At 37.3% G+C, this 25501-nt stretch overlaps 1 protein-coding gene across 2 annotated transcripts in view; it reads right to left on the reverse strand.

Annotated features, from left to right (window-relative positions):
• The window catches only part of GNAL (G protein subunit alpha L), a 184272-nt gene that overhangs the window by 49149 nt on the left and 109622 nt on the right, over positions 1-25501 (reverse strand). For both annotated transcript variants that reach the window (XM_041399394.1, XM_041399395.1), the window contains exon 5: positions 7803-7900. In XM_041399394.1, coding sequence (XP_041255328.1) covers positions 7803-7900 — 98 coding nt within the window. The remainder of the gene's footprint in view (positions 1-7802; positions 7901-25501) is intronic.

A 25501-nucleotide genomic window follows, 5' to 3' on the forward strand; every position in this document is an offset into this window, starting at 1 on the left:
CCATATAACCTGCCATTAAAATTTCAATGCTCTTCTTTTTTAAGCATTCAACTCATAGTGATTATACAGTTATATTAAATTTAGTATGTAAACATGCACTTCACAGTAGGTTAGGCTTAAAGTAAGAGAATATAGAACACACTTTTCTATAGAGCATAGTAAAAAAAATTTCCCATAGACAAAATCTAAAATACATTTGTGTTACATAATGATTACTAAGGTGATGTATTCTTTGACCAACTAATCTCCGCTACTGAGAACATGCACGCACTCAGCAATGAATTGTAAATGAACAGATTGAATTAAATTCTGTAGAAATGGAATAAATATAAGTGACTCTCAATGTTCCCTGCAATATAATGAAGCTGGCTGTGGTCATAGTTTACTCTTTCTCCCACGCATACACTGGAAGAGTCCTAAACCAAGAACAGCGTATAAATAACACCACAATTGACAGAATGACCCACAACTTCCTTCTGAAATCCACTCATAAATCCTGCATGCAGATTCTAGATAACCATCATCGGCAGTTTTACTTCATTTGAAGACATTTTGAGATGCTGACCCTGAACAATGATTCATAATCAGGATTTCTGGAGTTCAGCTGTATCAGCATGTTTACTGTACTCTTTAACTTGCCAGTAGGAATACACATTTTTTAAGGTTCTCTTTATTGGCAGTTATCTGTACTCTAGATAAGAGATAAACTTTCAAGCGAATTTCCAAGTATGTTGATTAACTCTGCTATTTTCCTTTCCTATGTTTTAGTAAGCACTTCTATGATTTTAATATGCAAAATTCAAACAAAATGTCCCTCAGTAAAGTCCAGTCTTGCAGAGAAGCCCTCCCTTCCTGCTGCTCAGTATCCCAGAGTATGGTCATTTTTGCCAGTCACACTGGCCCACTGTGCCAGTTCACTGATTCAGCCCTGTACCAGCACCTATTCACATCTGTCCTCACTGCTGCAATGCAAAATAAACACAGTCTTTTCTCTTTTAACAATAAATGCAACAGAAGGCTCTTTCTTTGCTATAAAGGATACTGATGCTTAAAGAGTGCATATGCTGAGGGTAACACTGAGTGTCTTGGTGCTTCAACAGTCTTTTGCTCAGGCTTGAAAAGCTCCTCAAGTGTTGTATTGCAAACACAGTTGCAAAAGCCTGTAGTTTAACTCTGTAGAAAGGATATGGAAAAATATATCTCCCAATTAAATACAGGACACTAATAGAGAAAACTAAATGCAGACAAGCTCAGCTGATGGACCTGCTTGCAATTCTCTAATTTGCTGAATGGATTACATTTCCAAACGAAGCTGAGTTGCCATGTTACACTAACATGTCCTACACCTATTACTGCCCCATGTGTGCAGTCACGAAAAAAAATTAGGAAAAACATTCATCAGTTGTTCAGGAAGAACTGAAAAATTTGATGACTGGGAGAGGAAAGAACTGTTTCCTCAACAGAATAAAGCCAGCTTTGCTGTATTTTTTCGAAGAAAACTAACACTGTCTAAAAAAACATCAAAAAGAGTCAAAGTGTACTTTCATGCATCTGTCATGACTCTGCCTGGTCTTTAGATTTTTTTACTCTTTTAAATTATGGTTAGGAAATATTTTATGTTTTTCTGCTTTTGACTTTTAACCTTTTTGCTTGTTCTAAAACCGCAGGAAACAGACCCAGTCATACACAGTGAAGCATGTGGGAAAATGTATGGTTTAAATTTATGTTTGAGCAGCCCATCTAGGGCTGCTTAAACAGTTCTCCAGCGGCAATTACTTAATAACAAAAAGTATTTGTCACATCAATTTTAAAAGGCAGAGAAGGTGCTGTGTTTATAAACTACCTTCTATCTTATTTTTATATATTGTCTTCTCTAGGTACGGAAGGCATTTGTGAACTAAAGGGGCTTAAACAGGGGGGTACAGGCAGGCCTGTATGCCATTCTGGCTATTTCTGAATGGTATTTTCATAATGCTTCATCCTCCAAACTGAAAATACAAAGGCATTTTGGAGGTTTCTCCAGCTACTTCTCATTCCATATCTTTGTACTTCTTTTATATTCTTTTAGGATTATAATATCATGGTTACATTTTCATTACCAAAACTAAGACAGAATTGGTTAAATCTAGCGATTTTTGTTTCATAAGTGAAGGCAAAAAGTGGAACAACAACAACAACAACAAAAAAAACACAGCAACACATGAAAAGGTTATTTCATAGAATTCTCAGTGCATATTTTAAGAAACCACAATTCTGCCTCTTGAGAGTGTGGTCTATTAGTTAACAAACAGTAAAAAATGCAAGCATTACACACTGGAGAATGACTTCTGTCCTATCTGGCAGCCACCTCTGTTTAGAAGACTCATCAGTGAGGCTAAAGTGATTACTCTTTAAATATGATCTCTCTCTCTCTCTCTCTTTTTTTTTTTTACTATTAAATAACAATTTTGTGGTTGGTTAAGGCTTATAGTTCAGATCAGGTAAGCGGAGAAAACTTGTTTGTCAATTAACCAAACAAAATTTGCTTCTAACTTAAGCAATAAATTTTTATGGTTTGAAAGTGATACTGTATAAGAAACTTTAAAAGAAAAAAATGAAGAAACTTTATCATCACAGTGAGTTGTTTATATATGAACCAGAATAGATGGAAGAAAATAATATTACGGTTTTCTTGTATCACCATAAAAATTTAGTTCTTAAAATCTCATTACATGAAACATTTCATATTAATGCTTTTCCTGTGCTTCTGTAAGTAAAAAGTGTTAGTCCTGTATTTACTAAGCGGTTACCAAATGTAAAGAGAATCACCGCTTTTAAAAATAATGGTCTCTAGATAACAACAGCAACAATAATAATAGTGCTTGGCTTAATTTATCATAAATCTATCCACATTTACTTCACTGCCCCTTATGAAGAAAGAGTATACCAATACATCTGACTGCAATGCCACACTAGACAAAAGAATCAGAGAATGCCAAGGCAGCTTTTCTGACCTCAGCCTATAGGAGGGAATTTACTGATGACTGTGCATGCCAGCAATTAAACCTTATGTCTAGAAGAGTCAAGGCAAGTAAAAAATATGCTTGGTTTTAAGAAGTGCTGCTGTTGAGAAAAGAATTATCTTTTTTCTTGCATCAAGAGTTGAATGGGGACAACAACACGAAGAGTTGGTTTTTTTTTTTTTTCAATTACTCTACCTAATATAGGATAGACATCTCAGAAATTGGCTGCAACCCTTTTCTAGGACAGAATAACTAAAAAGAAAAAGAACATCTGTGTCTTTTCCATCTATATCAGCTCAAATATAAAATCAATTTTCTTTGGCCAAGCTCATGTGTTTGCTTTCCTGAGAACTTGCATAATGAAGTTTTATTAGCCCCAAAGTTCACACAGAGACCAATTTAGGCCTTCACACTTAAGTGTATCAGAAGTGGTATATTTTATCAGGGAAAGAATAAACTGGGACAAAATACTGGTTGAGGGCAGGGTTCCCTTAAATCCTTGGTCTACTTCCTATTCCAAGGAACTCAGTGAGCTGAGCAAAACCCTTTCTAGCCAGGGCCACTCATGAACACACATGCTGCTATTTCCATGTGAACACAAAATTCCGCTCTGGACCTTTCTAAAAAACCTGAAAGGAATTGTTTTTTTTTTTATTTCTAACAACACCAGCTTGAGCTGTCTGTGACCTAAAAAGAGAAGTGAATGTTTTGCTTTTGTCTTTTTTGTCCCCTTCCTAAAGTGCCTCATTCTGCTGGTCTACTCCTGTGCTCTGGTACTACCACCTTTCCCCAATGTCTGAGCACTGCAAGTATCCCCACACCTTTTTTCTGATCACTGAAACTAATTTTAGCAAGCCACCTGACAGCTGAGTAGCCAAAACTAAGTTAGCTCAATGCTTACTTTATGGAAACAACAGATGGACATCAGCAGACTGGGGGATGCCTGACATCCCCCAAGGATAACTGATGTTCTGAATTGAAATTTTATACCTTTTCATTGCTACATAAATTAATTGACTTAAATTTATGAAGTTTTAAAGACATAACTCACAAGTTTGTTGTATTTTTTTTTTTTCCTGGGTCATTTTTTAATTGAAGGCCATCATACCTGAACCTTTATTTGTTTTGTTCTACATTTACAGAACTTTTCTTAGTGGTTCCCTTCCATGGATACAACAAAATTTGGGTATTTGGTAACCAGTATGAAGAAACTGAAATCTTAAAAATGGAGCTGTATTCATCATACAGGAAACTAACTTTTAGAAAACTGTCCTAGAATCATCGGAGAATTTTAATTTCTGCCTATTGTTTATATACTAGACAGTTCAATGCCAAATCTTCTCTAAATCACAATCTGAAAGTCCCTCATAGATGCAGAATTTGCTGAATATAAATTATGTGAATCCTGACCAAAAGCACAGTTTGAATAGAGTTCAAATAAGTTAAAGTTAGATGGGATATTTATCATCATAAACAGAATAAATCTGCCAATATCTGTCTAAGTCAAATGAGGACACAACTAAATAAAATCAACTTTTCAAAGTATCAGTTTTTGAGATTAAACTTGAAATTTACCTTGTAAGAAATATTATATCAGAGAACAGGGAAAACAATAATCTGTCAGTTTTATGATATTAATCTTGAAGAAATACATGAGGGTCATTAAGAAAAGAAGATGGTTGATGGCCATGCAATAATACCCCCTCCAGGAGTTACATAAATGTCTTTGTAACTGGTGATAAAGAACAATCCTGATCTTTGCTGACCCTCTGGTTTGGTCACAGATTTGTATTTGTCACAAGTGTCACATGATGCGTGCACTAAATGTATTCCTTAACAATGAAAAAAGTAAGATACATAAAGACTCATGTAAGAATATTAAAATGATTAAAATGATTAAATGAACGAGAATGAGGGAAAAGCAGGCCCCCATTCTCATTCCCGTGAAGGAGCAGTATCCTGGTAATTTGAAAGGGCACTGAGGATCAAGGAAAATTAACTTTCAGGCATAAGGTAAATATAACATTTGCCTCTGTGTCCTTCTGCTACCTCTGATTCCAGCAAAATACTTCTCCCACAGCAATAAAGAAAATTAGGTTAAGTTTTAAAAATATAGAAGCTCTGTACTGTAGCCAAATTAAACTATTCCAAAATACACTGTATTTGCAACACATTTAACAGTCAGCAAGCTTGGTCACTGACATTATAATTTGCTAATAATGCTTTTCAGTATTCTTAAGCCAGCCACCCAACTTGTAGTCCAACGATATTTATAACACATGCTGGGATTTTTTAGGTTTTGCTTTGTGGTTTTTTAAGCTGAGAAGTGGTGACCTACTGATAATGTTCTTCCTTCACTACCAAGCAAAAGATGAGGATTTAGCTGATGGCATGGGAAGTTTTCTCCTAAAGCCAGTGTAAAGGAAACACTGCAAATGTTTCAAAATCCCACAGTAAGCACGTGTATGAGCATTACACTCCTTCCCTTTTCCCTTTCACCAGTGGAAGATGACCACGGACAGGTTCTAAGAGAAATGCCACATTCTCCTGCTGAGCCAAAACACAGCACCCTCACCCTCTGTATTTCCTAAGTGCATGAAAGAACTGGTGTGTAGGTATCAGAACTCGATTTCCAACCTCTGCTCACAGCTCTCTGTTATGAGGAGGATGTGACCCCACCACCCTGACAAACATGCATCCAATGCCAGTACAGAAATGTTCTTCTGGGTAGAGGGGCAGATAAAAGTTGGGTGCATCTTTCTGTCAAGATTATACTTTAGTGTTTGAAATCATCAATACCTGTGAGAAAAAGGCTATTTGATCAGATCACTGACACAGCTGTACCTGAATTTCAAGTTCCTGCTCTAAGACTGAAGGTGTGTAAACAAGGATAAGCCACTCAGCTGTTATATTTTCAGGTAGATCATGACATGAAAAGCACACATACACTCAAGGAATATTTAAATATCAAATTGTACTTCATAAAGGGTCTTGAAGGTGAAGAATTATGCAAATACACTCATTACTGTAACAAATAAATTATGCAAATACACTCATTACTATAACAAAAATAAAGGAAAAGCAAGCCAGTTAGAAGTTATTGACGGAAGAAACATAGAAAAACCCTATTAAACTTGCCTTAACCTTTCACAGAAAAAAGGTAGGATGATTTAGTTTTCTGTTCCAAGATTTAATTCTAGATCCAATTTTTTTCCTCATTTGTGTTTTGGTTTTGGACACAACGTGAGACCTAACATTCTTCCTGTCAGAGCCTGTAGATAGGCATAATTTTTTTAAAGGGAAAACACACTACCATTAGCACAATAATTTGGAGTATTCCTGGTTTTGTCTGGCCCTTTCAGCACCATTTTTCAAAGTAGGATTGTGTGACCCTTACTGATCACCGAAGCAGGGTTGACACTCATGTATTTTAAATACGTACTGTTACTCTGTATTCTTGGTCTGATGTTTTACTGTGTGAATAAATATGATAAAACAGTCAGTCTGCACTTTTCAGCAAGCACAACTCCGATCTGTACTACTGTGGTGGTGGTGAGTGAGGGCAGAGAGGAAACCCACTGATTACAACCGAGGACAGCTGTCTAAGTCTCTCTGTGTACAACCACTGCTTTAATTTCCAGCTACACTGGACTGTGAGCAAATGCCCAGGTTTTGGTAAATGCACTGAGGTCAAATGAGTTCCTTCATACACGTATCTAATTTTTCCTCACTTCCATGTGCTGATGAATCATTTTTTCCCAAAAATGGTCTGGAAAGAGGGAAAACAAACTATGACCCGCAGCACCGAAATTCCCCACTGTGGCAGAAGCACAAGTCCTTTAGTGACATGGACCTACTCCTCTTCTTCATGCTCGGCACCAAGAGCAGAGAGGAGGGAAAAGCAAAACACTGAGTGCAAGAACAGACTTGTGGCATTGCTGCTGACCACACTGCCAATTAGATAAATCATAACACACTGGAGCGTGCTCTCTGGCAACCCGAAATCACATAGCAACTGCATGAGTACATATTCTCGCAATAGTGGTTCACATGAAATGTATATTTTCGATGGAAATCTAACTCAGACCTGTGTTACTATCAAGGACAGCTGAGTTTGTAGCATTTGTAATGTTAACAGACTATTTTTTGATTAATAGGTTTTCATCACTGTACTATGTATTTATGATTTGCACCTTCACAACCTACTAGACTTCTCAGAACATTTCTGACCAGACTGAATCTGTTTACAGATTTTGACTGTGTTATATATATGTGTACCACTTCACTTTGAAGGACAGAATACCAAATGTACCACTGCCTTTAATTAAATACTGCTTATAATTTTTCCCACCTAGAAAATATATTAGTAATGCAGGTATGCATTTGGTTATGTAAATGTCTCAGAAATTTTTATGGAATGTGAAAAGACAGAGCAATTTCAGCACTGTCTGTGTCTCAGAATTTTAAACAAAGGATTCTCCTTTGATTGACTCAACATTTTTCCAACTTAATATTTTCAACTGAAATGATTTTATGTAAATCAATTTTGAGTGGAATAAAGATACTTAAAGTTATTTGATTTTTTTATACTTTTCCTTATTAGATGTGAAATATTTGAGGCAGAATATTTAGTTATAATAATGGCAAACTATGATAATAAATTAATTTTGCTCCACCTATACAAAGAAAGAAAATATTAATTCCTACACTGCAAAACTCCTGAATCTTACTGATATATTTTCTAACTTGTTATAGACTATCACATTCTTGGCTATAGATTTCATAAAAAGAAATACTTACTACTGTGCACAGTCAATCAGCTGATATTCGTTTGACCTCTCGAAGCACGCCTTTACACCTTCATCATCCCAGAGCTTTTTTGCATGTTCAAAGAACTCCTGAAAATTGGAAATGCAATAAATCAGAGAACATTTCTCAATTTTTTAAATCCCCAGTCTGTGCTGTTCCTTCCCCCAACCTTCACGCTTTATGCTTTGCAAAATGATAGATTATACACTTACAGAAGAAAAGCTATAAGCATTTATTAGCAAAGTTGCAATAAAATATACAAAACATATGACTGCTGAGAGTTTCCAGCACATAATATATAATGAAAACTGTCTTTTAAAATTCATGCCAGTCCATATGTAAAATTTACTGTAAGTACAAAAGTTACCTAGAAGCATGTTCACTTCATTTTAAACTGAATTTATGCTTCTGTCATGGAAAAGGCATAGAAGTGATGCAAAAAGCCGCTCAGCTTATAAACATTAGCTTTCCAGAGAAAGAACCAGCCTGTAACTTTAAAAAGATTGCGCAATGTTTCCTGAAAAACACAACTTTCAGCTACTTGGTATTTTCTCAAGCAATATAATAACGTGATTGCAAGACTTTCAGAGTCTTTGCTCAACACAGCATCCTCCAAAAGCTGCCTGGCACAATGTACTTTTCCTAGCAGCTATCCCAGGCTACCCAATCCAGAAATGTCTGCCAGCAAGCTTAATTCAGAATTATTTGAAAGAGGAACCAAAGCTGTCTTTTGTGCCAGTGAAGCCACAGCACACATGGGCAGAGAGGTAGGCTCCTTCTTTTCTCCAGCCCCAGCTCTAGAGACTCAAGGATCCAGCTTGTTTTAAAGCTGGGAGTCCATTTTATGCTTTATCATAACCGGTAAATGACACTGTAATGGAGTTTTTCCAGCTACATCGTTCTAAATTCAAATGAAGAATGTTTAGATGAATTAGTATTTCCTTTATTATATGGCTCTTTCCTCCCTTGAACAAAATTGTTAAAGCAATATATCAACTCAAACACAGAAGTTGTTTTCTTAACACCTCAACACTGCTAATAAATCAGCAGTCCTTTGGTTAGTCACAAATTTGTGAAACCTAACAAATTGCTTTTCTACAGTTCAATTTGGCTCTGTGTAAAATGGGTGTAATACCACTATTCACTTCATGATCCTGTCAAAATTTTGCATAAACATCTAAATTCTGAAACTTTTCTGAAATTGCTTGCCTGTCTCTCCCCACATCTTTTCAGGATGCCTTTCCCCCCCCCAACTATACCATGAACAATACAGAGAGAGAAAAAATTCCATTATTTAAGAAGTTTTGAAAATGTTAGAGAAGAGAAGATATTAAAGCAGGCATGAGAAACCTTTGCAGAAAGTCTTGGATGAAGAGAGGAAGCAACACTATATATAGACAGATATACTGCCCTTGAAATTTATTTCTCCAGTTGGTGAGGACATGTTTATTTAGTCTTTGTTATTTTAATTACTTATGTAATTACTGTTTTAAACACTGCAGATCCACCTTTTGAAGTGATGCTACAGCTATTACAAACTCCCTGTTCCTACAGCAGGAAAAAAGCAAAAGCAAGCTGAAGAAAGGACAAGATATCAAACTAAAGTAGAAGGAGAAAGCGGACACACATAACAGAGAAAACGACTACAACAACGGGAAAAGTCAAAATGATAAATACCAGAAACCATGGAACATTCCTCAAATATGAAGCTTATGCTTGATTGATACCTGGGGCATCAGCTGAATGCCTCCCACTTGCTGGCATTTTTGGCCAGAGAAAAGCACTGCCTTTTCAGTGGATGGAGCGAACTCAGGTCCTGAGGCAGAAGGAGTCAGCTCTCCATCCTCTCAGATGGGAGCAGGGTCCAACTCAGCCCTTCCTCCCACAGGCACTCACTGCTACAGGTGTGGGGTCTGAGCACAGTGTGGCTGTCTTTCCCTCCTCCCCATCCAGGGGTGAGAATTCCCACCCACCCCAAAAGCCATCTCTAAGGGGAATAAACATGTAAAAACCACTCCCTTTCAGCCCCACAGAGCTTACAGGAAGGGGAAGGGATGAGGAGGAGGTCAGTGTAAAGGTATCTTTTTCTGAAGGATAGCATGGATTAAGAGATCAGCTGAAAATATATGAAGTAAATAAGCAAACAAATAAAGTTGCATAGCTATAGTAGTTCCTCACTACTGCCTTTACATCCTCTGTATGAACTTTATTTACTCTTAAAAATCTCTTCTGAAAAAGAGGCAATCATTTCAGCTCAGCTTCTTGAGAACCTACAAATATTTTGTAAATACAGGATTTCCATATCATATGCTTCAAATATTTCCACCTGACCATTATGTCTCAAAGCAGTCTATTTAAAATGACTTCCAGACTTCTAGTCCTAAGCAAATCATATAAAACAGAGCAAATATACTTCCCTCATTAAAATGTACCAATCTACTGCAGAGGAGTACACTTGATTGCAAATTGCCTCCCACACAGCTAGCTACTCGATCCTTCCTTCCCAGGTGACTAAAGCCTTCCAGAAAAATCCTGTTTCATTTCAAGGTGCCAAGTACCATGATCCAACTTTCACACTTGTTTTTAACCCTTCTCTTGTCTGCTGTAAGCTCCTCAGTATTTTTTCTGCTCACTTGCACAAAGCCCCCCCATTGCAAGCACAGAGGAGGATTCTGCACATGGCAAACGTATCTGGATGCCAGCCCCCTCTCCATCCCAGGACAACATCCAGACAGCAGTTACCATGCCAGCTTCAACCCCTGCAATCAAGCTCCTTTTGCCTGACCAGCCTTCCAACAATCACTCTGCTCCCCTCAATCCTTACAACTCATTGCTATGAATCCCAATGCTTGTCACTCCTTCCCTCCCACCACGGCCACATTGTGGCCACCTCAATGGCAAGCAGGCCCTGCTGTGGCCTTTGGACTCTGCCTGCCCTGCAGCACCTGCTCTGGGGCTGCACTGTCCTTGGGGTGACAGCTGCAGTTGGCAATTCCTGTCATGAAGAAGAGACAGGATAATTCAAAGAACACAGAATTCAGCTTTGCTCCAGCTGGTAAGGGGACTAAAACATTTTAAAATGTTACCTTAGGTCAGGAAAACACAAATTAGGTTTTTAAGAGTAAGCTGTGACTGTAGTAGCTTACATTCTGAGTTGGTCAAAATAAGACTTTCTTAAAGGTGTGACTCCTGGAAAGTGGCTTTTCAGTTCTCAGAAGTCACGAGCCAGGTCCTTTAAGAACCTCAGCTAGGACAGAATGAAACAGGGACGTGGTACATCACTCTGGCAATCTGGTGCATTGTGTTTGCAAGCACATGCAGCTGACTTCTATCAGATCAAAGCCACCAAAATCTACCAAAAATATTTAGCATACTGAAGAGAACCAGGAAATAATGTACTGTACTAGAAAGCAGAAAACCACCTATGTCATGACCAAACAGAACAGTTGCTTCAATCAAACTCTTCCTTAGGGATGGAGGCATACAAAGAGTTACACCTATTAATACACATATAAAATAAAGCAATCAATATATTTTTAATTTAGTATTTTAATTAGAGTATTAAAGAAGTAAATGATAATGCTTTAGATCTCATGAGTTACAGGTGCCATGAACTGCAGGTACTTTTTACAATGCACACATTAATTTACACCATTTATATAAGACCACTAGACCATACAAAACTTTGATATGATATTTGGATGTCATCAAAATGAAGATGTGACACACATCTCAAATATTTATTAATATAAAACTATTTGGAAATTTTCCACTCTTCCAGAGACAATCCAAAACCTCAGCCCTGCATTCCTGAACCTCCTTCTCACCAGCAGATACATTTTGCTATAAATAATCATATATCATCCAAAAATCATAAAGAGCCAAAAGCAGGTTAAAAACACCCTGAACTGATATTACTGATCTAAACAATATGCTATTTTTACTGTGTTTTAAAAGGTCTTGTAAAAATATTTTTACTCACGTAATTCAGGGAAAAATCTCCTGATTCAATGTATTCCCATAAATAGTATTCCAAGAAAATAATACAGGTAACATATGCAATGTAATACAGCTAAGCCTCAGGGCACTGGTTTTCAGCTTTGTCTTACTAGAAGTTACAGCCTGGTCTAGAAATTCAATTTCCTTTATTTTAAAAATAAACTTATTTTTTGGTAGGTTACCTTAGAAACATCCTCCCCCTTATAACTCCTACAAAAAAAATTAATGTAGCTAGGAATTGGATTTAGTTCACTTTTTAGATACCTAAATTTGGAATAAATACTATTGATGATTAAACAATTACGTATCTTCATTAACAGATCTTTATGTATTTTGGAAAAAAGAACTTTTTATCTAACTGCTTTACAAACCACAAAAGTTCATGTTAGGTCAGGAATACAATTTTTATTCTACTAAGATTCTTTATGCCTTTCTTCCGGATGGAGCATACATTTAATAGCTATCCTGATGTCACCTTCACTCTTCCAGAAAGTGGAATGTAGAAGGCTCCATCCAGAGCCATATTTTCTACTTCTGTTAATATACTGTAAACATGGAAACAACTGCTTAGATCAATGTGAAATCAATCTCCCTCAAGCCAAAATTTATGCCCATATTCTCCTAAGATTCTGGACTGTAAGACAATTTCTCATCTAAAACACAGATTAAACCTGTCTGATTACCTGACAACCACTTAAAGAAGTGGCAAACGTTACACATTTTCATAGTTCTGCCATTGTGGGTGTGAAATGAAGTCATCACTTCTATTCTGAATTTCAGTTACTACTTCTTCTCTCAAGTACTTAACCAAACAAAAAAGTAAATCACACAATGCCTGAAAAATTTCCACCTAACACCTCCCCAACTTCCAAGGACAATTACAGTGCAAGATGATCCAGAGAGTTAATTTACAAAGGAAGGGAGGTATGTGCCTCCCTACTGAGCAAGGTACTTGTACCTCCCAATGCATAGTGCAGGGGTTATGTGTGTATATATATATATATATATATATATATATATATATATATATATATATACATAGAGGCAGTCCCAGTCTCCCATCCATGGAACTATGGAAACATTTTGTGGAATAAAAGAGTGACAACTGATGGGGAACATTGCAATACCATAAAAATGACACCCAGTGGAGTCAAATGAAGGGTGTATAGGCAAACTACCAGCAGGGCTTTTTAAATTGGCATGATTGACTCTGCAATTCAAACAATATCCTTTGAAGCATCCTTTTCTGTACCAACTCTGAGCTCAAAATGGAACTGGATCCATCAGCCTGCAGCCCAAGTCCGGGAGCATGACAGCAACAGCAAACAGCAGGATGCTGTGCAGTTACAGCCGAGGACAGACAGCAACACGGTGTGGGAGAGGTGACTGCGAGGAAGAACTCTAACCCAGCACTTCCATCTCCTCCCACAGAGCTGTGAGTGGTGCCCAGGGGATGATCAGAGTGACTGCATTGTGGGTGATGGGAAGCTCAGCTGAGCTCCCCCTCATGCTCCAGAAAACTTCACAGCTCCTGGGGCTGTGCTGCTGTCCTGGCAGACGCCACAAATCTGATCAGTGTTTCAAGATTCTGTTGGGTTTTGCAGCATAGGCCTTGTGAAGTAACAGAAGAATGGCAATTTAAGAAAGTTTATATTTGAGCCAAGTAAACACCTGGAATTTAACATTATGAAGCAAAAACTACTTTTGTGGATCCCGGACTCTCTTGCAAACCTCTACAGTTTCTACTCACCATAGACAGTCTTCATTTTGAGAGCCTAACTTTAAACTTGAATCCTAAGCCAGCATTTAACTGAGGTGGCTATAAACTGATGTTCTAAGAAACCTGCAAGAGACAGTGAGTGACAATCTGCCCCAGTGACTCCAATTATTACTGGTTTGCTCGTACCAAGTGTAGCAACTAATTTTCTATTAAAATTGCTCTTCATCCCCAAACATATACTGAGTGCAAATGCAAGCTGTGTCAACAAAAAAAAAAATTTAAATGGATTTAATGATTGGGTGAAGTACAAGGGAAGGCACCCAAGAGAGAAGGAAGCCTGCTCAGTTACCTCTTCCACAAACAAGTACAGCCTCTTGATAATCAGCCTCTTGTTTACAAGTTAAAAGTGTCCCTTACGGCTCAGTCAGCTCTCCTTAATCCTTTATGAAATGTTCTGCCTAACAAGGAGCTGTTTTGCTGTAGGTATACAAAATGCAGCTGCTCAAACTCCTAATGCCTGCAATGAAGACAGGCAAACAGTTACAATTTAAAAACAAAAGCAGAATACATGACTTGAATTTCCCCAACAGCAGCATTGTCAAAACCTTCACTAGCACCAAAGCAATAGCACAAGAAACACTGCAATGATGACGTAGGGAGGGGTGGCCAACTGGCAAACAAGGACCATGCTCTACAGTAGGGTTCAGATATTTCTAAAGAACCAGCACTTACAGTAGATTAATTATACAGAAACCTTTAGGAAAAGTACAACCTCCACCCCCTGCAAAGCATTTTCTGTTGTAATTTGTGGGTGTGCAATAATCAGTGCAATTACTCTGCTAGTTAGTGACTCATTCTGATAGGCACAGCAGCAGTTTGGCCTCTAACCCTCCTCCAAAACCTAACTTCAGATCTGTCTAAGAGAATTACAGGATAATACATCCAGATCTACCTCTATTAATCTTCATTGGACTTATTCTGCCTTTTTTAAGACCAGATGTAACAGTCTTCAAGCACAATCAGCCTGCACTAAGCACAACCTCAGTTCATTAGAGCTGAACATGGGAGGATGGCAAATACCGCCTCCACAGAACACAACCTGTGTTGGGGCATCTCATATTCCAAGAAAACAAAACTAGTATATTATTAACTCCTAAGAGAATCTTATCTGACTTGCAGGTATAAGGAAAGAAGCTGGGGCAACAAACAGCATTTATAAATGTATAAAAGCACATAGCCACCACATGCCCCTGTGCAACACCACAATTGTGGAGATCGCTGACAGTGTTCACACACCACGCGTGCAACCAGCACAGATATATTCTACATCCCTTTCTTGAAATATTTCTGTGACTTCACTTTTAAGCTCTTACTGTACACTAAATTTCCAAGAAGTGTGTGCAGTTGAGGGATCAGCCTGATCGCCCTAGCAGTTCTATTTCTGCCTGTTGGAAACATGTTCCATCTGCCATCTTATTTTATAGAAATCAACAAGTTCAACTTTCATAGATCACAAAACTCATCTGCAAGGTCTCAGAAATATATGAATACATGCTTCAAACTTGTATCTGTCAAGCACTAAAAAAAGGTCCAAAAGGTCTTTAGATCATACTAGTAAAAATAATAACATGATTTTGTGCTTTCATAATATTTTGAGGCCAGCACTGTGGTTTAGATAGGCTTTGCAAATAAGAATACATTATAAGTCAGAGAACAGTTCTAAATTTTTTCCTTCACTACCTGTTAGATAGTGGAGCTTTTTTTCTGAGCTAGATAACAAAAGCTTTTATCATACTAAAACCAAAAACCTTTGATTCAGTCTTCTCGTTTCCATTTTAACTGTGTACTTCAAGTTTCAGTCTGTTCAAATCCTTGAACATTGCTGCCTACCTGCTATTTTAAGGGCCCACAAAGCTCTCAACTAAGAAAAGAAGGAGAGATAATTTAAGCAAATTACTTAGTGTATATAGTGCCTAAAAAATGTGTTGAGGATGGAAAGCTCACACCCATTATTTTCCTTGAAATTATCGTGGCTTTGGAGAGTCAGGACCTCTCCCTGAAAGTACATAAAAGCTCTTAATTAAAAGAAAAAAACCCACCTCTCAAAATATTTGTGAAAGTAATTAAAGGTGCATTACACAATCCTACAACATTGCTGCCCTTTGTATTTCTGAAGCACTTGTGGAAAGAATAATGTAGGAACCGTTAAAATTCCCTCTAGCAGAATTTTTTTTTGCGGACAACAGATGATGACAAAGCATGAAATTAATCTGGAAGTGCTGAACAAGACGCAAAAAGAATGAAAAATATGTAATGACTTGACAAAAACTGGGAGCAGGTGATTTATCCCTGTTATCAAAATGCTGCTTACACAGTTGACTCTGTAGAGAACTGAGCCTTGAAACTGGAAAAATTACTGAAAACCACATAATCTGTATGTCACCTGTACTGGTGACAGTGACTGGTGAGAGGTTTGCTTGTTGTTTATTTATTGAAAGCAATAATGGCACCATGAAAATGTACAGATTCTGTAGGCCAAAGTCTGTTTCTTAAACTGACTAAGTACAACTAAATAGAACAGAGACCGTGCAGAATAAAGGACGGCAAATCAGCTCACAGCACTTTTGTTATTGCTTCTGGTTCTGCAATCATTGAACTCCTAGGCCTTTGCAATGAACACCATATTCAATTTTAAGTCAATGTAGCATCCAGTCAGTATGTACAAAGCACTCTGCAATCCCTGACGATGGGAGTGCAATGGAATTGAGAAGTGCTGCTGCTAGACGTTTACTATAAAATAGTAAACTTGAGGCATTTAATGGCAGGAAATATTACCAATATTTTTATTTTCAAAACACTGGCCAAGAACAATAACTTACATGCTGTAGCACATCAGAATTGGATCTGAATCCTCCCTGATTATAAATCTCAAGTAACCTTGTATTAGATCACATTTTGTATTAGCTGTATAGAAAGGTAATTTTCTATTCCATGCCACAATGTATTTGGGTACAAATCAGTACAAAAAATTGGAGACCCTCCAGTGCATTGTTATTTCATTGAGTAGTGAAAATTATGAAGTTAATTCTCACCTGCTGCTTCGAAGAAATAAATCTAAATGTGCACTTTGTCACCTTTTGACACTGGGAACCTGACTCCATGAAAGTTGCTCCTGCATGCTTTCAGCCCCTCTTACAAGTCTGCCTCTGTTGTCATTACTGAGAGGGTGAGGATTCCCCCAGAGAAGTCAAACCAGTGGCGTACAGCGCTGAGGGGAGGCAGCTCTTCCCTGTTCCCAGGCAGTTCTCCGGCCCTGCCCACAGCAAACCCCTGCTGCTTCTGTAAATACAGTTTCAGAGTGAAGACAAGCGTCCAGCGAGCTGTACAAACACAGGACTGCAGCCTGTGATTCTTCAGTACTAAAAGTTTCTACTACTCCCAGCTTCAACTGTTTTCCTTAAACCAGTTTTGAAGGTCATACATCAAGGAACTATTTCATGCTCTAATATGCACTTTATTATTTGTAAGTGATTTCCTACCAGACAAGTGGTTTGCAAGGACAGAGAACTCTCATTTCCTTTTATAGATTTGATTCGGAAATAAATGCTGGCAACATCACGTGACAAACGGGCAGCATCCACAACTTGAGCAACTCTCATAATTGGATCAGAAAGTAATGGAAAAGTCAGTCTGCTGCTGCCAGATCTATTTAGTGTCCTGTTCCTCTGCCCAAGTTTTTATCTAAATCCTTCAACGTTATCTCTCTTCTTTTGACAATTCTTCCCGTCCTTATCCATGTGCAAAACCCTAGCTTTAGCACACTAACTTAGTCATTCTTAAATATTTATAATAGTAGGAAAAGGCAATACAAGTCTTTATTATATCTCTATGGCTAGACTGAATTGAGTTTCAGGAAACTTTTTCTTCGAATTAACAACCACAAGCATAGATACATGTACATGAGTAAGGATTTCCTGTCAAAAGTTGTCTTTTCTATATGATAGCTGCTGCCTTTTAGAACTCTTCTGGAAAATGACTGGATACAATTGCATGGACTAGTAATTTTGACTATCTAAAAGTAATACATTTTGAAGGAACCCCAAAGTTTGAAGATGTGCTTACAACATTTATGGATGCAAAATTACCTTATTGTTCAGTAAGATTAAGGCATCTTAATAAAGCTTTGAGAAGTAATACAAGTAAATGCAAGTAAATGTTGGCTGCAATTTATATAACTTTCAACATTCTTCTAATGCCAGGTCCCACAAATCTACTGCTGATGAGCCCCAGAAATCAACCTTTTCAGACTAATTTAGAAGAAATTTAGCTAGCAACTTCAGAAAAGTAAACCTTTCAATTCCTACTCTTTGGTTCTCAATTCCCATTCTGAAGAGTACATAATTTTCAAGAACTATGATAACAACATCATATCATGTGTAACATGGAAAGAAGGTATATACAGTAACAAATGAAACTGCTAAGGCATCAGAAAATAAATATTTTTTGTTAGCCCATAAATATTTTTACCACTCAGAAACTGCTTAGAAGTAAACAGAAATGTACATCCACAGGAATAATAATCTGTGTCTTTACAAATATAGTTGACTAGAGACAATGTACAACTTGTGGATGGGAAATTCTGTTGGAATTTCAGAGCTGAAAGTCACTAAGGGGGCCCAACGGTTTGGCATGTAGATGTTTCCAGGGTACCTGAAAAAAATAGTTCATACAGCCTAAGATAGCTTCTTCCCTTTCTTCCCAGTCTTTTATTTATTATTTGCTGCAGGATTATTTCTCACTTCAAATGTAATCTAACATGAAAGCTGCTGATCAATATTGTAAACAGATGATTAGTGTCTTGTGACTGCCAAAGAACTGCTAATGAATCTCAACAAATGATGCTGAAACAGGGACGTGAGGTAAAATAATTGAATTGCGGTAGATAATAAAACTAGATAATTCCTTCAGTTTAAAAGGCAGATATTGCCAGAACTCCTTAAAGAGAAAGAAGTTATTTACACTTGTCTCAGAAATCGTAGGAAATCAATTTCTTTGTATTAATTAAAATCAAACTGCCACCAACTACAGCACTGCCTACCTGAAGTAAAACACAGAACTTGTGAGTTGGAGGTCATTGATACTGGACTCTTTCAACCTGCAACAAGTGAGGTGAGACTCCAAGGAGCCTCCCTGCACCTTCTCTCCCTTCTCTTTCCTTCAGGTACCACTTGGCTAAAGAGCCTGCCAGGGCCACCACCTGCCTAGCAGGGCCATCAGCAACCTCCCGCAAGACGAGTGGTTGCACACGAACAAAAAGGACCTGCTTGATGCTGCGCCTGGTGAGCAAATTTAATTCAGCTGGATCTGCAGAGAAAACCTGACAGATATGTGTCAGTTGTGAGTGAGGCCTTGAAACAATGGGAAGACAAGGAATTTTATTGCCTTCTGTTACAAAACCCAACCAACTGACTTCAGAACGAAACAGAGAAATAAGTACATCTTCTAGCAGCGACCACTGTGAATTTCAAGGGAAACTCCATTCCACAGACATTCAGTCCTTTCAGACCCCTTGTCTCCTGTGAATGACTGAAAGAGATAACTGGGCAACAAAAGCATACAGGTTATTCCCCACTCTCTAAATATCTTCTTGAAGAATGCCAGGAACAGGTGCATTGTGGACAATAGCCTTTAAGCAAGCATAGATTTTTGAGAACTGAAGGTAGTTTATCATCAGTAGTTACTTTTAATTAAACAAACAAATTCTAGACAAGCTCCTCTTCCTCTCTACCTGTCCACCGATCTATTGTTTATTAGTCCATAGCTTTTTCAATTTTCCAAATTAAAATAGACTAGCAAGAGAAAGAGCCTTCTTCATTAATTTGATTAAAGACTTTTGGCAGTTAAACCAGAAAACATATGTAAACACCAGAAGTGAAATTCTTGATCAGTTGTAGCAAGTCCAAACCTTAACACTGTGAAATAATCCAACATCTACATTTAAAGCAAACAATAAATATTTAAATACGCAATGGAAAAGCTATCTATTTCCGGGGGAAAAAAAGACATTGACTTGGAGAGCTCAAGACTCTAAGCAGTACTTCCATCTGTCACACTTGGTGCATGACACATTTGGTTAAACATAAATGCCTTCTTCATATGGAGTTGTTTTTGTTTTTAAGCTGCGGCTTTCTTATCTACCTTTTAAAGATAGAGGTTTATTTTTAATGCAATGTAATTTAACCAAACAAATGTTTGATACACATTTTTAAGCTATTAATCCATATAAGTTTATAACAGATTCAGTGTGTAAGATGAGGAAATTCGTATAACAACTTTGCTTTTCAGGATGTGCCTTCTACAGGACCATACTCTGAAATTGTATGTATGTTGCAATTAAAAAGGCAACTAAATAATAAAGCCTTTTGCCTATAATACTTTTGCTAGTGTAATAATTTTTCACAAAGACTTCTTCACATGAAACTATAATAAAATGTGGATAAAGAGCAGAGTGATCTTCACAAGAGAACAGTAATCTACAAACCGAAGTTTTGTGACTTTTCTATTGAAAACTAAAGGCAACTCACATCCCCTATATAAAGTATGTTTTTTTGTCGCTCAGAATCAAAAACTGTTAAGTTAGTTCTCTAACACATTCATTGACTTCTAGAGACCATACTGAAACATGAAAATAAGCAAGTATTTTAATTCACTGGCTCTTCAATGCACTGCATTTGTACAGTTTCTACTTCTTAATGTTTCCCCACACAGCTGAGTATTTAGCACTGTCCTTGGGTGCTGGATGTTTCCTACACAAGAGCACACATAGGCAGCAGCAAATCTCAGCAAGGTTAGAGGACATTTTGCTTTTGCACCCTAGGCACTTGGTGCAATGGGACCCTGATGTTAATTTGAACCTTTAAAGTACATAAACTACTGTTCAAAGCTCCAGTGGCCATCAGCTTCTTCAGGCATCCCAGATGGGGCAAGGCTTTAACCTGTCCTTTGCTCCTGGTGAGCAGGCTGGCAGAACTCTACTCTGAACACAGACTGAGCAGGCTGCTGTTCCCTTGAACAATTATTAAAAATGTCGAGAAAATGCTGGCATCCTAATACTGCATTTCAGTACAACAACAGTTGCACTTCTGTTGATGGTGACTGTTGTGGACAACAGCGAATGTATTTTTTCTACATTTTTAGTAGAAACAAGATGGCAAACACTGCCCCAGCTGATTAACAATAGCTACAGGATCCATAGAGCTACACCACACAAGAAGATGAAATGTAGGTCTGCAAGCAAACCTTAAAATAGCATAAATAAACATAGTTCAATTGCCACTAATTGATCCATGATCATCTTGTTTATGATACACTTTTAAATCACAAGTCAGTGCTAATAGCCCCTTGACGCACAATTATTATCTGGTTCATTACTACATATACTTCTAATGGTATGAGCTGGTAAACTGCAAGATATTTATCATCAAGAGAATACTGAAAAATCATTTTCCCTTTAGAAGCAAGCAACCAGATAAGTATATCTGCTTCTACTGAAGTAAACTGGCTAGCAGGATTCAAGAGACATTTCAGATTTTTGGTGAAGCAACAGGTAAAGCAACAGCAATATTGTATTTGCCATGTTTCAATTATACAAATTATAAAAACTCATTCTAAAATAGATGCTAAAGATTAGACATCTAGCTGAACTGATTTAATATATTTCCCTAAATATCTTAAGTGGCTTCTGTTACTCCAGGTAAGCTGACTGAACTAAACATTTCCAAAAGGAAAATTGCATTAAGTTCCTAAAAATATGGGTAGAAAACAGTTTGCAACAGAAGAGGACAACAAAGGTATGATGGAATATTATTAAATAAAATAGCTATCTTTGTTAGGTAACAGCCACAAGAGTTGACACATATTTAAAAAAAAAAACCCAATAACTTTGTTATAGCAAAGTTGTAAACAGTTCTGGTTTGTTTTTTGTGGGATTTTTTTCTCCATAGAGACATATGTGAGTGGTATATCACAAAGTTTTGCTAGATTAATCACACCTGACCAACGTGTGAGAAATTCAAATCTATGAATAGCAGCAGTGTAAGAGCAAAAGTGTAATGTGAAGGCAAATATTTCACAGGAGTGAGCCTCTGATAACTTAATTGCATCATTCAAAAAAAAAAAAGCATGATTACAATGGTGAAAAAAATCCTTAGGTCAGAATATCTATTCTACCTTGACAGATCAATGCAGATACACTGCATTTATATGCTGTATGAATTTAACAGATGTAATTTACTAGGCCTTACATTTTGAGACATTATGCTCCGTGTGACTAGAACAAAATGGTTATTAAACCTTTTGGTGAAATTGTGGCATTTATCAACCTCACTCATCAGTTCTACATCATGCAATTTAAATTTTATATTTATATTATGCTTTAATATATCAACATATAAAAAATGGATCTTTCTTACAGAATCACAGAATTCTTAAATTTCAGTTCTCAAAATGTATCTCTTTGAAAACATAATCCATAGCTGCTAGTTTTTAATGTTATTAAACTGTGTATCTGATAGCTAATTTAAATCAAGAAATTCTAATGGCAACTTACAGAACAATTAAAATATCCTTTTGAATATATATTCTCCATTAGTGCAGTATAAATCTGATACACTGCAAAATGCAGAGTCAATCCTCTGACTTGGAAATTTTCTGTTTGCAGATTTACAGCCACATCAGCAACTTCCAACTGTAATTTACTAGGATAGATACCGCATTCACATGTAGCAACTAACACTTACCTGCTCATGATGAAGATTTCCAGGAACAAAGTTGGAAAACTACTGATTATCTAACATACCTCCCAGAAAACTGTGGCTGTATCATTAGATTACATGTCATAAACCAGACTGTATGTCATAGACCACAGAGGTAGACACATTCATCCTTGAGTCCTTTAGTTAAAACATTAAGTCAACAGATAAAGTATTGAAATCTGAAAGTACTTCTCTCATCATTCATGTTTTGCTAGTCATCTTGGGCCTTAAGAAAAATCAGAAATAAAACGTATTGTAAAATAAAGTTAGCACATCTATTTGCATATTCAGCATCCAAGCTGCTCTACCACATGCAGAGCACTTAGTGTCAGCACTAACAACTTAAAAGTATTCGAAGAAAAGGGTGCACTTTATTTGTGGATGCACTGACTTTTCCCTAATGGTTTGTAAAACAAACCAGTGACCTCTTGTCTAACTCAGGGCTCCCATGCTGCCATGCCAAACCACTGGGATGCCTGAGCCAGAGGATGACGAGAGGCCATTCCTGGCTTTCCCTGGAGGCAGGCACCCACCCCCCACATGGAGCAGCTACATAAAAATGGTCATTCTCTTCCTCTTTCCAAGGGCCACTGCCCAGGAAAGTCAGTGCCCAACACAGACACCCTTCCTGCCACAGTCTTGGGATGGGAGTGCAGCTGGGCCAGTGTGAGAAGCAGAAGAGAGACGGAGACACCACTGATCTGGGGTGTCCAAGCTTTCCCTGGGCACTGGCAATGCCCAAGAAAAACACCATCTGCACATGCACAGACTATACTTTAATTGACTTGGAGTTAAAACTTTTAACAGAGATAAATCAAACACATCACTACATAGGGGGACAAGAGATCCCATTCTCTTCAGCTTTACAAAACCAGTCAGAATGCTAATGATGCATGAAAAAAAATATCTATTTTTACTAAATTATTTAAGTTCTACACTGACATCCCATGGAAAACAAGTTTTCCATGTCTCTTTCTAAGTATAAACAATAAGAAAAACTCATGTGCTCTTCCAAAATTACTCAAGCACAGGTCACAAAGTACTTCAGCTGAAACTGAAGCATGTCATAGCTCTATACTAAACAATTAAGCTCACTTTTCAGATGGTTGTATTTATCTGGGATTATATATCTTGCTTACACCACTTGGAGAGCCAGGGCAAGCATACAAGAGAGTCCAAGAAAGAAATACAGCATGCCTTTAGCTTTGCTTCAATAATTTCATTTTCTCTTTGAGACTTTTGTTTAAAAATTATTTAAAAAATAAACAATCAATCTTACCCAGATCACTGTAGAATTATAAAAAGAGGGAGAAAACCAGTGTGTTGCTATCCATTTTATTAACTATTCCATGTTAGCTGAAAACTATTGAATATTCTATCAAGGCAATCAGCTCCAATGTTCCACCTAACTTTTTCTGAACAGTCTGGATCAGGCAGTCTATGAATCTGCCATATTTATTATAATAATATTATAATTATTATAATGATTTTTTAAGAGATGGGGGATTTTTGTAACGCTTCTATTTCAGTATTTAACATAAATAATACTGTAATAAGCCAATCATGCTGGCAGAACTACAGCACACTACTGGAAATACCTGTTGTGGAGGTAATTTGGATTGAGCAACTGGGTAATGTTTTGGACAGATATTATTCAAGTCCCTGTGGGCACATACAACATGAGTAGGTCAAGGATATGGCTAGATGTTGTGTTATTTTTTGCAATTCAATAACAGTGAAAATATGAACTGAGAATATTTCTCCCCTACAAACATAAAAAAGCAATTATAGCTATATCATCGATGAAAAAAATATGAAGTACACTGTGATTGTTGGTTTGCCTGCAAATTTTCATGCAATAATCCTAGCAAGCTACCTAAGAAAGTTTCAAATGTAGCAATAATGGCTTTTGGAGATGATCTGGAAAACAAGTTCTGCTCATTAAACTTTTTTTTTGTATTAAACTTCATCAATTTGAGCCAGATTCCCCAAATCACAGAAACTATGGGCAACAGGCTAATGAAATAACACTTAAACTGTGGTGTTCTAAGACAAAAACAAGTAGCTATTGCCAAAGATAAATCAGCTTTTCTAACCCAAACATCCCGGGGAGCGGACAACTGCCTAACTGTGGATTTTGCCTGACAAAAGTTGTAAAGAGAAGTTTCTCACTGGCTTCTTAAGGACACGGGTAGGTAGCATTTGTGACAAAGAGAAACAGCAAACAAGCAAGGTGCTGGGGGGAATGATTCTTTCCTTTCTGAAGGATAAGCCACCAACAAGAACAGCAGAAGGAGAAGCAACAACCTTAGAAGTATCTGCCTTCTTTTGAGCAAATCCTCCAGAACAAGTAAGACCACACGATGGGAATGATCCCGCTACAATGACTGCTTTGGTCTAGGTCAGTTTTTTTTTTCTATGCTAGAAGTACCGGTTGTGGGGAAAAATCTTCTTGGATCTACATATGCACCCTCTTTGAGAAACTGCCTGAAGAACATGGCTGTACTTCAGTTAATCTCAGATGCAGCACTCTCACCTTTAGAGAAACAAACATCTTTGAAACACTACTCAAAAATGTGCTTAGGTTCCACACTCAAGTGGCATTGATTCAGTGGCATATTTCAACCTCCAGACCACTTAACTTCTCTCCTATTTGTAAAGCTCCTATGATATGGTTGAGATCTAGCCTATGACTAGATCCTTTGTACCAGAAAACAGACTGTGACCTTCAAACCGTAGGGGGGGAAAAAAATAAAGAAAATCCTTGAACATCTCCTCAGGTGGGGAGCGCCCTCTCCTTATCATACTAGCTCTCAAACAAGATACGTTTTCAATATGATTTTGATTTTACTTGACATACTGTTAAAAAATAGCTTACTCTAATATAAGGAGTGGATGGGAGGGTATTTTTTATTCTAAATTGGTTATCTATTTCACTATACAGCTAGGAGGAGAAGGAGAAGGGAGAATGAAGAGAAATGAAGCATTCCAAATAATCTGAATAGAAGAATAAAAAAAGTATTCTTAAAGGAAATTAGGCATTCTTAAGAGCAAGTTTCAAAACTTGAAGGAAAAAAGGTCAGTTTTAATAACTAATTTCTTCACTTGACAAGATTTCACTACCACCACAGCTAACCCTCCGGCAATTACAAAAATGC

The sequence above is a fragment of the Onychostruthus taczanowskii genome, unplaced genomic scaffold (assembly GCF_017590055.1).
Source record: "Onychostruthus taczanowskii isolate IOZ18803 unplaced genomic scaffold, ASM1759005v1 scaffold16, whole genome shotgun sequence".
In the NCBI taxonomy this organism is placed as follows: Eukaryota; Metazoa; Chordata; class Aves; order Passeriformes; family Passeridae; genus Onychostruthus; species Onychostruthus taczanowskii.